The sequence below is a fragment of the Cuculus canorus genome, chromosome 2 (genome assembly GCF_017976375.1).
Source record: "Cuculus canorus isolate bCucCan1 chromosome 2, bCucCan1.pri, whole genome shotgun sequence".
In the NCBI taxonomy this organism is placed as follows: Eukaryota; Metazoa; Chordata; class Aves; order Cuculiformes; family Cuculidae; genus Cuculus; species Cuculus canorus.
Genome location: NC_071402.1, coordinates 45,667,636 through 45,684,338, shown reverse-complemented (window position 1 = coordinate 45,684,338; position 16,703 = coordinate 45,667,636). Strand labels below are relative to the sequence as shown.

Below are 16,703 nucleotides of genomic sequence, written 5' to 3'. Positions count from 1 at the left end.
CCTAGTTCTCCTTGGGGTAAGCACATCAACTTTGTCTTTTTTTTAATTGTTACAGAAAAATTAGAGAACAAATGTAGGAATACAAAACCTGTGCAATCTGAATAAGCACGACTTCTAAACTAAACCATAGTTAACATTACAGTGTTTTCACAGAATCACAGAATCACAGAATCACACAAGGTTGGAAAGGACCCATTGGATCATCGAGTCCAACCGTTCCTAACACTCCCTAAACCATGTCCCTAAGTACTTCATCCACCCATTCCTTAAACACCTCCAGGGAAGGCGACTCGACCACCTCCCTGGGCAGCCTGTTCCAGTACCCAATGACTCTTACTGTGAAGAATTTTTTTCTGATATCCAACCTGAACCTCCCCTGACGGAGCTTCAGGCCATTCCCTCTAGTCCTGTCCCCTGTCACTTGGGAGAAGAGGCCAGCTCCCTCCTCTCCACAACCTCCTTTCAGGTAGTTGTAGAGAGTAATAAGGTCTCCCCTCAGCCTCCTCTTCTCAAGGCTAAAACATGATTTGAAAATCTGAAAAAAATTTGAAAAGACATGACATGATTTGAAAATCTTAAGGCAAATCTAGAGACAGTAGTAGGAATCCTTTATTTGGTTAGGGTACAGCCTGGAGGAACTTAATGGTCTACATATAAAAGGAAAATATTCTTTTAAAAAAACTTTCTTTTCAACAAAAAAAGTTCATCTACCATGACAGAGGCATATTTCGGAACAACTGAGATATTACTAAAACCTGACTTTGTGATAATCATGAAGAGAAACAAAGCATAATAATTTTTGCCATAAGAATGTTAGACATTAACTGTATCTGTGAAATAACTAAATAATCTACCAGTTTGATTTTAACAAACTGAAAGAGAATATGCAATTCTATGCAAAATAAAAATAATTAAATCCTAACATGCACTACAGTAGGTGAATAATCACATAAGAAAAAACAAAATAAATACTGATATGAGCTTTAAAAACTCACTAGTAAGTTAATTATAGCATGTTGCTATATATCATAATAACTTTTTTGTTTCAGGCAAGCAGGCATTTTCAGAAACTTAGACTATTTCACCTTACATCTACCAATGCATACAAATTTTGAAAGAGAATGTGTGCACAGATAAACACACTGACTCATGGATACATGCATCATTTCTGTTATTTATGTAAATTATAGATATACTCCATTTTCTGTTCCTTTTAATTCTAATATGCAGATTACACACTGTGCTTTCAAAATCTACAACCGTTAAAAAGCAAACATATAGCTTTATACAACCGGACATCATAAATATAGTAGACAACCTCATACAGCTTATGTAAATATAGACAAAGACATACTTGTGCATTCATTTAAAGAGGAACAGCTTTTGTATTTTAATTATTCTTGATATAAAGAAACACATAAGGGACTGCACCACCCTTCTGCATGGCATCCTATGTAAATGAATCCAGTGCATTTATAAATATGGATGTGGAGACCCCCCAACAACACAGTACCTGCTGTCTATCCAACCGCATCCTTTTTGCAGCATTTCTGCTTTCACTCTCACAGGCAGAAGCCAGGATACTCTCTGCAACTGCTGAAGTAAGGTGTGAGGGAATAGGTCGTGACTATGAGAGAAAAAAGAAACATGGAATTTAATTTCTAGCATAATCCACGATATCCTTTTTCAAAGTACACAATACTATCACCTAGGCAGGAAAGTCCGCTCATTGAAATGTAGTTTATACCAACAAAACAGGGAAATGGAACTTGTAAAGATGAAAAACAAAACTAGTTAGATGTTAAAGCTGCAGATGATCCATAGATCCATGAGAAGCCTTTTCCCCTCCACAGCTCTATTGTCCAGTGTGTTTAGTCTGGCTCATTAAGCTGTACTTTGAACAGACAGTGGCATATTCTCTGTGTTCCAGCAGCACCCTGGCCATCTGATAATTGTTTAGAAAACTGAAAGGCTTTTTATCCTGTACAGCATGTGACAGAGATGCGTAGTGGTTTTTTATGACTATAAATAAACAAAACAAAAACCCTAAGTGATAGGGTTGAAACATCACTCGAAACATAACAGATTGTTAGGACATTTCAGAGCAGTCTCAATCTGTAGTATATGAATATTTGCATTCCTTGCTGCAACATGACTGATGTGATTAAAATTACTTCAAAAAAATCTGTTTTTCTTTTGATAATGTCAGCCTTCCAACAACGTAGATATTTTCTGGCTCAGTCAGATAAGGGGTGGGTTTTTTCTGAATCAGAATCTCTCACTACTAATTTCATCAACTTTACATGTTTTAGGCTAAAGCGAACTCTAATATTCACTGGTTATGAACACCAATACAGTCTTCCCAACCAGTTCATTAAGAATATTTACACACCTTTTTTTCCTATTTACATGCAAAACAATCTTTCTCTAAGATTAAGAAATACCTGAAGTAGCAAGAAAATAAAGAAAACGAGGATAGTAACACATACTGATAGACATATAAGCCCATTCCAGAGGCTGTAATTCACTGAACCAGTTCTAGACTTTCACACATTTTTAAAGCTTCTATGAACCCAAAAGTACTATGTAAAATTTCTACCTATTTAGGAATTGGCCATATTTGGGGGGGGGGGGGGGTTGGTTTTTGGTTTTGCTTTTGATTGTTGTTGCTTTTTTGGGTTTTGTTGTTTGGGATTTTTTTTTTTAAGAGACATTATCTTAGTTCTAAAAGCATGAATATGAACCTGCTATAAAATGTCACTGAGATTTGGAAGCAAGCTTTGATGAATTCCTATTCAATTCTTGGACAACCTTAGAACAGATTCATTATATTGGCTCAACTAATTTTATGGTTTTCATAACATTCCAGAAACTGAGGAGCCAACCATTACTAAAATTACATTTTCACCTTTAAAAATTAAAGTCCATTTATTGACTTTGGATGTGCTCTGCAGAATGCCAATTTTTTTATCTGACACTGTACTTTCTCTGATGCATGGGACCACAGACTGTCTGGGATCAGAAGCTGACTTAGCTTTTAGAAATAGACAGGGATTTATGGGTCTCCCTCAATAGTACAATAGGTATTTCTCCCCAGTCACCCAAAAGCGAGCGCTCTGGCATCAGTCTAACAGCTGATGAAGACTGAAGAACACCTGAAGAGAGACAATCAGAGGCTGCAATACTATAATAAAATACACTTGGATTGATTTGACAGAACAAACTATTGAACTTCTTTCCAGTTCACACAACAACACATTCCCGTGCACTTTTGAAAATAAATCAGTCTAAGAGATGAGGGACATTGATATTAACCCTGATGCCATTATAGAGGTTATCGGTACAGTACAAACGGACATCTTCTTTAGACTTCAGGGGAGGAAGTAAGTCTTTGCAGAAGATTTTCACTGACAAAACATTACATTTATTTTTCTGCCTCCCTAGAATGATAATGCTACTCAGAATATATTTTTGCATCACTTAACCATGCTTGATTCCTCCCCGTATGTGGTGGCCAAGTATCACTGTACGTGCTACTAGTTTATTTATGTTCAAGGTACATTGACTACCTTGGCCAAATTGAAGTTTCAGAGTGGTCCTCTAGCAGTGGCTGCACAATGACGTTCTTGAAAAATGGTGAGTAAACACCTGGATAGTTCCTCCAGATGGGGTCTTTAATCAGAGCTATAACCATACCAATACATCAACAGATTTTTAGAACACTACATATGAGCCAAAAAAAAAATAATGTTCTGAACAAGAAGTAAACCAAACCAGGTTCCTCCAGCTTCTTTGTTTCTGTGAGAGAAGAGGTTTACTTATGTGTTTCATGAAATAAAAGCTACCATAAAAAGTAAGCAGTCACGTGTTTTTCTCTGAAAATGAGTGCAGCGATTATGTTCACTGTTGAAATACTGAATTCAAAAAAGAGGAAATCTCCAAGTTAATGCAATATCTTCCTCTTGAAATATGTTAACCCATCATTTTTCTCACTCATGGCTGTTGGTATGGCAAGAACTATATAAAATGAACCGTAGGGAGAATGTAATGAATGCACACTTGAGTCACCTGGGGAGTAAAACACTACAACAAAGCACAAAAGAAAAATCATCTGATTAAGGTTCAGGTTCTATCAGCTTAACTCAGGCAGAGCACTAGTTTGACATTGACTGAGAAGACACACACTGTCCTCTGTCACTAGCAGCAAAGCTGTTAAAAAGAAGATTTTCTGTTCCATGAAATGCCATATCTGTGAAATGTCAAGAAGATCAATTTTGAAAAGCCTTGCCTAAGAGGAAAAAAATCTTTGAAATAACCAGTTTTTAAAAGATGTTTTTAAATAAACTGAATTAATAGCTTCATCTTCTAAGGTCAGAGGCCCCTTCTGGCTTAGTTTAACTTCTTCATGTTCTATATTTCTTATTCACGATCTCTATCATAACTACCTGATATAAAATCTTGTCCATAAGAAGCTCAAGCATCCCAGTCCTTGTGGGGTTCTGAGAATTTCTCAACTCTATCTGAGGGTGAGACACAAAGGCCTTGGGAAACATCACAAAAGCAGTGTTTCAGTTCTGCAGAAGGGAGTAAAACCAACGTTTTCTAGGTTCCCAGGATCTCTTCTGCTAAGCAGAGTGACGATTCCTGAATGTTTGGGACTACAGCAGGAAATGTGGGAGCCAAGGAATCCTTATTTCCAAGGGCTCCTAGGCTCCCCCCACAATCCCTGGATTCATAACCTGTGCACTGGACCAGCAGGAAGCCAGGTATCATTTTACTGCAGTATGTCAAAATAGAAAAACTTTGACAAATTAACACTTCTTAAAGGAAAAAAAATGGTCAAAAAAATCTTCAACAGCTTTAATTGGCAGAATGCACCTAGTGCTGTTTGATACACAACTTCCACAGCTCCAATCTGGTATTACTTTCATTTTGCAGTAATGCAAACCAGGAAATAACTATGCTGGAACTACTGGTGTGTAGAACAACAGAAAAGAAGCAAGCCTCTAAATGTCAGTCTACCAAAACAAGCGATTCAGATGGCAAAATTAGAAGGCAGGATACCATTTTTGTCATTTTGAAACAACACAGATAGAAAAGAAGCTTATGAAAATTTTATAGTATCTTTCAGGTGAAGATATGAATAAAACTTGGAGAGAATCTGGTAAATAGCTTAATACAGATCTTCTGAGAAGACTATATGACTCCGCCCATCACACAGCTGCAATACACAGAATTCCTTCATATTTACTTGGAAACACAACACTAAAACAGCAGCCACATTTTAAACACATATCGTTCTGTCTTTTGGAACATCTCTTCACCTGAACACAACTAACATTCAGTTTCTAACACAATGCAGGCGAAGAGCATTTTGACAAAAGATGTACGGGAAATCTGCTAGATTTCATGTACACGAGGATGCCTCTGTTTTTAACAACTTCTGAAGGAAGTGGTTGAAGTTCCCTCAGTGGCCCACGGGAGATGACCAACCACCTCCAGTCCTCTTACATTTGACAGTGCATTTCAAGGTAATTTAAACCTGATTCTTGAGACCATCACAGAGCCTGTAGATGACGATGATGATGACAAAGCAACAACCACACTTAACTAGCATACGAGACAGGAACATTTGCACGGGTTTAAGAGAAGTAGTTTTTGTGCAAATTGATATAAAGTCTTTATACACTTATCCCCTTATCTATTTCTGAAGAGCGCACAAATTTTTGACAAATACACTTTTATAGATTTCTTAATGAAAAATCAAATTAGTTGATACTTCTTTGTGGTCAAGTATCTGTTGGTCTGCTTTGAAGAATACTAAAGCAAATAAAGATCCTTCTATGTCTTTGGTCTGGCTCTCAATGAAGTTTCTTACAAAAAGTCTTCTGGAGTTATGGAGTAGTCCTGCTAACTTTTTAGCAGATGAAATCAGAAATCCTTGGCCCAGATTCTCTAGAAATTAGCTCTATTAGTATAATCTATGATTCCCTAACATAGAACAGACTAGCGCTTTCAATATGCTGTAAACAGCTATTTGCATTACACTAATTGTAGCATCATCAGACCTTCTGTTTAAAGTGAGGTACTTTTGCAGTATCTTCACAGGAATCATAAAATACCCTTTCTGGCATATTCACACAGTTTCTGTATTTCTATATGGAACCTAAAAACCTGCTACGTTCTAATTTCAAATGTACATTTTTGGTATAAACCTACCATTTATTGATACAATAGATAGTGGTTTAGCCTGAAATATAATCTAGGAGCAGTATATTCGCCAAAAAGAAGTTTGCAATCTGCTCTACTTGCTGTCTTGTGCTTAGAGGTCTATTGTCTCCAAAGTTACTACCTCGGCATTTTTTGTGAGATCCAGCATTCACTTATAAATAAAAGCCAAAGTTGTCATACAGAAGCTTAGTCCTGATACTCTTACATATTACACCAGTTTAACTCAGTTCTGAAAATGTACAGCTATCTATTATGTCAGACAATGGGCACACATGCACTCCTGCTAAACTGCCAAACTTTATAACTTGACATTTGTGCATAGATGCTACCTTTTAGGTTAGGCCAATTAACACTGAAAAGGAGATTTTTCAGTAAAAGTCAGTTGCAAGCACATAAACATACAAGCCACTTCATTTTGTTCATAGAGACCCTAGTATGAATGTATGAACTTGAATATAAATGTGTGAATGAGGAAATATTTTAACTGTTAAGTTAAAGTTATTATTTAACTCAAACTTGAAAAAAAATAGTTCCCAATTTTCCAAAGTGATGAGGCATCCAAAGGTGAAGGTGAATGCTTAAGATGCCTCTCTGACAGTAACCAAGTTTTCCCAGAGGTATCACTAAACACTTCTTTGCATGTTGGGCTCCTAATAACATGATACTCCCCAGGGAATTCCTGCATGGCAGTTTTTTCTTCAGGTATCCTAAGTCCAGTTCATATACAAAATTAACTGCAAATATGGCACAACTTCTTCGTAATAACTTATTAAGATCTAACACAATGTATTAAAATCCCCAGTATATTTATAATAGTATGCCACACCTAAATAACAATTTTTCATAGAAAACACCCAAAACACTTCACAAAACAGGGTACACATTATCTCCAAATGAGATTTTTTTAGTCATTGTAATGCAGTGAAATATATTACACAGAACTGTCCTACACAGCATAGTCACAAAGGACTGAGATACCTTTCCACAGAGGATTTTTAAATTTACAGACTGAAGTACAGCACTGCACTCTGTTGGATGTACTTTTATAATTGTTATTTAGTACAGAATAGTGAAATATGAACAACCAGACTGGCATTTTAATGCTTGTGACACTGCATTTCGGATTGAGTTTTGATATATTTTGCTCAGTCTTGCAGTCTTGTGATAAATACTCGATTGTAACACCTATTAAGGTATTCAAAGAAATAAAAAGAAATACTCTCTAAAATGGTAGAAGAGGCTTTTTAAATGTTCAGTGATGTTCACGTTACTAGTTAAAGTTTTCAGCTTTATAGTACATTCAATTGAAATATTGCAGGTCGCACCTTGATTACAACAGTACCCAAATAAATCCATATGAACATATCCATATTCCTGTCTAAATGCTGAGTAACTGACACAATCCTATCAACCACTGTTCTGCTGCTGCTGCCACTGCTGTGCCTACACACAGAGCTAAGTCAGAGAGCAGTTTCATTCAGGCTGGTGGAAATTTTAAACAGCTTATCTGAACAACAGAACAAAGATCCATCTGACTTTATCCACCTAAAACTGAAGTATTTTGTCTAAACTAGTCATATAGGCTTCTTTTTCCTTTCATACAGACAGGTATCTCCAGAAGTTGACTCATGAGACAGCTGAGGGTTAATGTCTCTGGACTGGTTCATCTACACATTTCACTGATTGCTGAGAGAGCCCAAGTCATCTTTCTCTAGCAAGCATAGGCAAGATTATCTGTACCCCAAATTTATCTGGGATTTCAGAGTGACAGAGGACCTCGGGAATTAATATGCTGAACTAATTCCTTCTGAGTTAGGTGGTGATTGGATTGGACACTCCAACAGCGAACAGTTTAGAAGCAAAACTTCAGAGGATTAGTCAAAACTGAGTCTGATTTATTTCCTGTTTCTCCTAAACAAATACACTGATCTGGCTGCCCTACTCTTAAGCTACAGGCAAAACACACCTAGTCAAGTAACACTGCAGCAGAGGTCTCGATCTAATTCAGAATCACAGCATTAAAAAAACCTGACACATGTACTACTTTTTTTGTCTTCTGATTTCAAACTTAGAAGTAATCAGGGTGATTACTCCCAGATTTTTTTTTTTTCATAAAAAGGGGGTTTTTTTATATAGCAGAACCTTGCTCTCGCATTGGATGCACCTAGAAAAAAATGGCAGAACTGCAGAAAAGATACTGTAACAGGCAGTTTCAAACTGAATGCAGTGAGACTGATGATAGAAAGAAGACGGGACAAGCCAGACAGTAGTAAGAAAACGTATTTATTCAGTCAATTCAACCTCATTCGATGCTTTATAACCTCTAATTTATTTCTGACTGTAACTAAATAAACCTGTATCACATATCCCCAACAGCTGTCTATCATTTTAAATAGCAATTTTCTACAGATACAGAGGCTAGGACAAGCCTAAACGAGGGGTTTTAAAAACATTAGCGAGAAATTTCATTTGACCATTTCAGAGAGAAAACTTCTCTTGTGTCACATATACAGGTCAAAAACCATCTAATGTATATAAAGGAATCCTCATTAACATCAGTCCTTGAAAAAATGGCAGTAGTTATATTTTTTCTTTTGTTTATGTGCTAATGAAGAGAGAAAGAAAGAATTTTGTCAAGAATATCAAGATCTTTAAGAAGTTCACAAAGTTCTACACCATAAAAGAGGTGGAAGCGCAAGCCAGAGATTCCATCCAAAAGCCAGCGGATTCAGGACATGATAAATTTCCCTCCCAGTGAAAGATTCTGAGTAAGATCATATAATTTAGTAAGAGAACATTCTCAACAGTCCAAAAGCAAGAGACAAATGGGAGGAGAAAAACAATCTTACAATTTATGAGAAAAAACTTTAGTAGTGCCTTGTTGGATATGCTTGTGTCAGAATGAAAACAGCACAATTACAAGCTGAAAAGTCAAATGGGGAAAGCATTTCCAATCTAGAAAAGAAACTCGTCAAAGGAATATTTGTAACAAGAAGCTATGCAAGCTGCCTTGGAGTCCATGGACAACTATCTGTCATAAGTAGAAGCAGAATACCTACAAGCAATCTCTTAAAAATACTAATACTAAGAAACATATTAATTAACAATATGAACACTCATGAGACTGAGACTTCCCCATTGCCTCAGAGCTATAACTGGTCTGTTATGCAGCAAGAACTGTCGTTTGGATTACAGATGGCAAATAACTGACAGAAGAAGGCTTCAGGCATTCTTTTTCATCTTTACCATGCAGTCTTACACTAATTTAACTTAGTGTTTACATTTTCTCTACACTTCACTGTGATAGCTGCACTGTTCCACACAGTCTGAACTGTCATATGCCATAAATGAGATTATTCTCTTTTCTTCTTGCAAGTAAATCCTCCAAATGCAGCATTTTGAACCTCAACAAAATAAAAAAACCTTGTGTTTAATATCTCCATGGGAAAAGACATCTTCTGTGGAGACTGTCTGACATCCTATTTAACGTAACATAGGTAGCACTATTGCTCCTGAGGAGATTTTTATTCTTTTCTGCTATATTTGAGGGTAAGACCTTTATAAAATCAACATAAACGTGTCCCTTCCTTATTGTTTTGAGCAAATGTTATTATCTAAATAAAGCGATTCTTTCCCACTCTCGCATTTAAAATAATCATACAGTCAGGCACCTCTGTCTATGGTAGCATTTTAAAAACTGCTCATAATCAAAAGATGCCGACGCTGTAATATGGGAACCAGAAAATAATTAAAAACAACAAATGGATACCTATTACATTTTAGAATTATTCAAGACATAAAGATAAAACACCACTTAATCTCTTAGGAAGTTAATGGGAGCTCCTCCAAAGACTTTAGATGAGTCTTTGGCTCATGTTCCTACCTGCAATCGGTGAAGCAGGACAGATTTCCCTTCAGGCCCAAGAGGGCTGAAGTCTTTGGCATGAGCTCCAGCGCCTTGTCACTTTCATTCATGGGGCAGCAAAGTCAATATTTTAGAGGTAATTTGTTCATTTAGAAAGAAATAAAGCCCAACACAAAATGTTGCGGAACATTATAAAATTAGGGAATATTTCTGAACTATAAAGATCACGTATTTGGATCATGTTCCTGGTAATCTTGGCTCCTTCTCCTATTCCAGGAATAAATTTAATCCTGCGACCTTTATTCATATGGAAGCAACATTTGCAAATGTGCACTGAAGTCAAGCCAACTTAGCTCTTGAGGGTCAAATTGTAAGAGCCTTATTCATATTGCAAAACACTCGTGCAAGTCTTTCAGATGACAAAAAATGAGCCAGTTTACATAACTGCTCATCACTGTGAATAATGACAGCGATGAGGCCAGAAATTGGAATGGTGTGGAGACTTGCTAGCATCAGCTAATTTTGTAAGTATTTTCAATTGAAAGGACAGCAAAATAAAAATATTTGGCATCATGAAAGCTGAACTTGATGTTGCAGAATTATTTTCAGCCAGAGTGAGTAGATGCAATTTGATGCTATTTAGTGTATCGTAGAAAATATTTACTTTCTGGTTTTCCATCTTTTAGTTTGGAAGGCTATACAATCTGACATGTACACCACCGGTCAATCTTTGGCATTTTTATCTGTACAGATGTCCTTTATTCTACCTGTCTCTCTTCAACTGAGTTTCTATTGTTCAGAAACATTGTTCTTCCAATGTTTTAATTAATAAAACCATGCACTCGATTAAAATCACAAACATATACAAAAATTTAGTTTCTGTGTTTGCTTTTTGTGTTAACCAATAGTGGCCAAATAAACTCTACAAATAAACATGATACTTTGCTCTTAGAACTGACAGCTAACATCTTAACACATGGAAATTGCAAGTATTCTGCAAAAACTGCAGGAAAGAGAAAGACAGAGAGAAACAGAGAAACAGTAAAATTCAATAATCTCCAATAATTCTTTGAGGTAATCAATGGTTTTGCAGATGATTAATTAAAAAAATAATGATATGTTTAATCACTAAATGATATCTATTTGTAATGATGAGGTGATGTTGTTGTCATCTAAAGGCCAGAGAGATAGGTAAGACACATCAAATGTAAGCTGTGTAGCTACCTAGTTTCCTCTGACTTTCCTGAGTTTTGGAAATACGAAAGTTTTTTAGAGATAACAAAGCTGCCAATTAGTAAGAAGACTTATTATTTACCCATTTCTGTGCTACTGAGTAATATTAAAATATCAATGTCTGGAAACAATGACAGTTGCGTACCATCAAAATTTGCATGGATTTTTGTTCTATTACAATTACTAAACCATTGGGATGCTCAAACAGTAATCTTGACATCTGTCTCTTAAAAGCATTTAATGTTTTGCACACCTGTATATCAACTGAAAGATTTCAAAGGAGTAACTTTTACTGATAAGTAATAGGCTAAAATGTACAAGAAAAAAATAACAAAGCCAAAGCCATTGCCAGTGTGATGCTACTACACTGGACATTTTCTTGGGTATAGCATTTCTTTAGCAGGATCTAGTTTTTACGGCGCTCACAGAAATACAGTTAGCAGAGGCATTTTAAAGAAAAATCTATTTCATTGCAAGATTTTTCCAGGCAAAAATCTCAAATGTTAACTTAAAGTAGGAAATAAGTCACTCTACATGCTATCATTTGGGTTCCCTTATGATTTGCTTTGTTCTTCTTTTCCTATGCATCCATCCTAGCTCATCTTGTGAACTCTGGTGTCTCGTAGCATTTTTAAACCATTGAACAAAGGGAATAAATTTAAGAAGAATGGAGGAGTGAAAAAGAAATCTCTGACCTTGTATTACCAAAAAAAAAAAAAAAAAACCAAACAAAAAGAAGACACTAAGATGAAAACAAAATAGTGCCATGGATTTACATATGGGGTTTTGATGGAAACTAGGGCTGGGTTTTAAATCAAAACTCACCATCTCAAAACCACTTCTTTTCATCCGCCTGCAGGACTTGAGGTAAGTACGTATGCGTTTTCTGGCACGCTCTTGATACTCAGGGAATTGTCGCCTGCATGAGTCAATGATAGCCTGGATCTTTTCTTTGGGCTGCTTAGAGATTGGGACCATTCGGTCCAAGTTTTCATCTACAAACAGCCTGACAAACATCTGTTGGCAAGAGGGAGACAGAGGAGATGGGTTTGGAGGGCAGCTCTCTTCGCTTCCTAGCTTCCTGTCTTGATTACTGATAGGAAGACATTTTTTCTATCCGCTGAAGAGTTTTGTAATGGGGAGCCAGAAATATTAAGCAAACAGTTCTTTAAAGGGTTATTTTGAGGGGGGCTGATTAAAGAAAAAAAAAAAAAAAGACAAGAAAAGAATAGTCTATAGGACACAGAACTTGTGAGATAAACCACAACAGATTGTGAAAACAGGCACTACTTAAGTTCCATTATTAACAATAAGCTGTGATTGCTAATCATTGTATTGAACTGACTCTCACTTTTCTTTGTTTGAACAATTGCTTGTTTTTTCATGCATAATTACAATCATTGGGAAAGCAATAGAGAACAGGTGACCACTGGAATGGTCTTTTGATAAACTAACTACAGCCCCTTTCCATTCAATGAGTGAACATGCACATACACACACGCATATCCACACTCACACGGGTGCACACACACACATACAGAACAAATCTTTATTTTCCTCACTGGTAAAGATGGCACTCTGCCTTAAAATTCTAAATAAAACACAGTAAATCTGTCATCTGTTAGCAAGAGTTTAATGTGTATTAAAAAAATAATTGAAATAAATCGTGCAAATTAAATTCATGTGCCTTTAATATTGTCAAACTTACCCATAAATAACAGTGTAAAAGGAATAGTAGAAGTAAAGAAGAAAATGAGTTCAAGAGGACTTACATTAAAAGCTTTCAGTCGCTCAGCTTCTACCCCATCTGATTCATTAACCTTCTCAGGATCTTCCTGCTCATCATGGTCATCCTCATCCTCATCTCCTCGATTCAGAGACAGATCTTCAGCACCTCTGTCTACGCTCTCATTCTTGCCCGAGTCATAGCTTGAATAGCTATGTGCAGGGGACTGAAAATAGACAAAAAGCACACACTTGTAAAAATTCACCATGGAAATAAGGTCTACTCATCAAAAATACTTTATAAATATTTAAAGAATGCTATGATTTCTTTTTATCCTTTGTTCAACATAAAGTGTTCATAATCCTTGTCAGAGCAAACATTTCGTATCAATATTCATTTCAGTACTCTAGAAAAATGTGACCGGCTGCAAATTCAGTAAATCAATTAACAAATGAATTATCTATGAAAATAGTTAACATGAGACCTTTGCCATACAGCTTGTTTAAGTTCTACATACAGAAGTTTCTTACAAATACCAACTTCTTTGTCTTAGCCAAGATGTAATTAAGAGGCAGTGGATTTGCACAAAACTCCAAAGGATTAAAAATTAGATCTAAGGCAAAGAGGTTTAAATCGGAAACATTGATATTCATCCAATCAATATGAAATATTACCAAGAGCTGCAATAAGTTATTCAAAACACAGAGATGATTATCTCCTAGTTTCACTCGCAAAACCCCAGAAATAATTAAAGATATGTAGGTCTGTTAACATTTTGAATGCTCTTCTGATAATCATACAGTAAAACCATTTTCTCTTTGCTTATCAGCATTCAGAACTTTCCCCTGAGCAGAAATTCAGCTTGGTGGATAAAACAGATGACCATCTCATTAAAGTTTATCCACTTTAGGATAAAAAAGTTTTCAATTATCAAAAGTCAATACTCTGTATTTTTCCTTGCAATATCACAGTTCAGGTACTTGTTCCCACTTCAGACCACAAAAAGACATCAGTAATAAAAAGCCTTCTATGACTTAAGACTTTAAGATCAAAGCTTTCTTCCGGTCATGAAAAAGTATCAGAAAGTATCTTCACCAGAGACATCAGATTCACATTTAACTCATTCAGATCACAACTTACTTCTACATTTTAATCCTGTAAGATTTCAATATTTTCCTCTCTTGCTTCAAAGCATACTGTAGTCTATTAGAGAGTTCTGAATCAGGTGCTACACAATGAACTTAACATATAAAGTTTTGTTAGGTACCTCCTGCCTAAATGTCACCAAAAGTCAGGAACATAATGCCTGAACCAAAACCACATTTCAGATACTTAAAATCATGTCTTGATTTACATTCTGAGCTTCCTAAAACTGTCTTTATTTCAGATGTTTCCACTAATCACAGAGTGTAGCTGGGTAGTGAGGTACAAGGGAAAGGCCAAGAACACCATTCATCTTTAAGGCACACTTCTTGCTTTATATTCTTATTCCAACTTCTTTTTTTCTTTCCCTATTTCCATTTCCATCTCACTTTGGTCCTCTGTATGTCATCAGTTTTGGAGTCATGCCCATGCATTTCCTTGTCTTGCCTTGTGAGCACCCATACACGAAGCCTTCCTTTTCAATCCATCCTCCACAGTACATATTATCACATTACAAATTCCTTGGAATTCCACTTTTTAATCCCTAATGCTCCTAACACCAGATCCTGCAGCCTCCCTCATTCCCTTCCTTGAGTGTCTTTACTCTCTAGACCACTCTCCATTCCTTAGACCCTTATAACAGATGTAGGGAAAATGAGAAAACATCAAAAGAAAGCAGAAGACCCAGCCTCTGGATACAAACACCTTCAACAATTAACAAGCTCACTATCACCTCTTCTCTTCCTACAGCCCATGACCGCACTGTTACTGGGCAAGAAACTAGCCAGGGTTCAGAATAGCAGATGTGAAATGGCATGGGAAGACTTGGGAGAGCACAAAAAAAACCCCCTCTTTCTTTTCTTGACACACTGATATTTTGTTCTGGGAAGATGATGAATATCTACATTGCTGGCCATTGAGATAAGTCTTTTTGCAGGAGGTGCTCAATGCATTGAATTATTAGTCTGCTGAAGAATATGGTTTTATCCTCATAGGAGATGATGCCTGTAACTTACCATTGTCTAGCACATATAAGCAACAGTATTTAACCTGGCCAACAGCTACCAGAAGGGCAACAGCTGCAGCCTTGTAGCCTGTTATGAAGGAATAAGAAGAGTGATTTTCCTTGATCCCAAAGAGATTCACAGAGAAAAATTTTTTTAAAAAATTACAATTAATTAATTCCTACAATTACTGTAATTGTGTCCAAGTACTATGCAGAAGGTCTGATCTAGGCTGCATGACTTTTTGTTTTACCTCCTACTACAGCTATACAGCATGCAGGGGGCTTCTAGATAATCAAAAGACATTTTGATTGCTAGGCACCATATAAAGTTGTAGAAGCTACTGCCCTGAAGAACCCTACTACATGAAACCTTTGTTCTACAACCACTTGATTTCGCATGAGTCATTTCATCAGATTAAACCCAATTAGACTACTCATGTGCATAAAATCGAACAGATGCAAAAGTCATTTCAGTATGTACATATGTTTGGGCTGGATGTGAAGATCGTAAATTATGTACCAAGACTTGCTTTTGTGAAGGAAAGTCACTCAAGCCAAAGTGGGTTATCTATGTCTCTCAAAAAAGTTTTTCATTTTGGTTTTGTTTTTGGTTTTGTTCTGTTTTTAAAGAAAGCATTGCAAAGAGAGCCTTGTCCAACGTCCTCTACAAAATATTTATTTTTTAATTTTAACAGCTTTGGCATCTTAAGTGAACTGTGGAGAGCAACATATTCTGAGAAAGTTGCATGGCAGGAATCCATATTTATTAATCGTGGATTTGGAGATTGTATACAGTACCAGGAAAGAGAGGCATTTTTTTTTTCCCAGCTGTTATATTGGCAAATTAAGAGACCAAATTACAAAAGCTCAGTTAAGAATAAAATTTATACCTTTTTGTATTCCTACACAGGTGACTGTTGAGGCAGAGAAAGAGCAGACCATTTCTCTCACTTGTGTTGACTCTGCTTTATGCAAAAGCTGATAAGCATTTCTTTTGGTACTCTGTTAAGCAGCTGCAGGGCCTAACAATCATGGAATAGGACAGCAGAGGGCTACTTTTCCTTAATACACATTCGCAGTTTTAATTCTTTCCCTTCAAAAGGCTATTCCCACCTTCGCGAGACAGGAAAGTGCTCATTCAGAGTCCTGTACGCCCTTTGACACATACATTTTTATGATCATGCAGTGAACTAGACTGGAGAAGTGATCCTCGTTAAAATGTTGTGATTTGTTTGGTTGGGTTTTTTTTCTTTTGACAGGCTGTTCAACACCAGGATCAGTTCTTGGCTGCAGTTCATGACCCAATATCACAAACCTTTGTGATGACAGGAGAGTGTGAGCATGGAAGGGACAGAGGAAGCATACACGTCTCTCTTGACAGCAATGCAAGACTAAAGCAATTATCAAGTGGAAGCATTACTAGACACAAGATGTTTCATACATTAAACCTTTGTGCTTAACAAATGTAGGGCGGAAAAGAAAGTGACAGCAATGTAAAA

At 36.5% G+C, this 16,703-nt stretch overlaps 1 protein-coding gene across 6 annotated transcripts in view; it reads right to left on the bottom strand.

The window, feature by feature from the left end:
• The window catches only part of NOL4 (nucleolar protein 4), a 199,876-nt gene that overhangs the window by 39,199 nt on the left and 143,974 nt on the right, over window positions 1-16,703 (bottom strand). For 5 of the 6 annotated variants that reach the window (XM_054059343.1, XM_054059339.1, XM_054059340.1 and 2 more), the window contains 3 exons: window positions 13,102-13,281; window positions 12,155-12,346; window positions 1,514-1,627 (listed from right to left, as the gene is read on the bottom strand). In XM_054059343.1, coding sequence (XP_053915318.1) covers window positions 1,514-1,627; window positions 12,155-12,346; window positions 13,102-13,281 — 486 coding nt within the window. The remainder of the gene's footprint in view (window positions 1-1,513; window positions 1,628-12,154; window positions 12,347-13,101; window positions 13,282-16,703) is intronic. The other variant, XM_054059341.1, reaches the window with a different exon arrangement.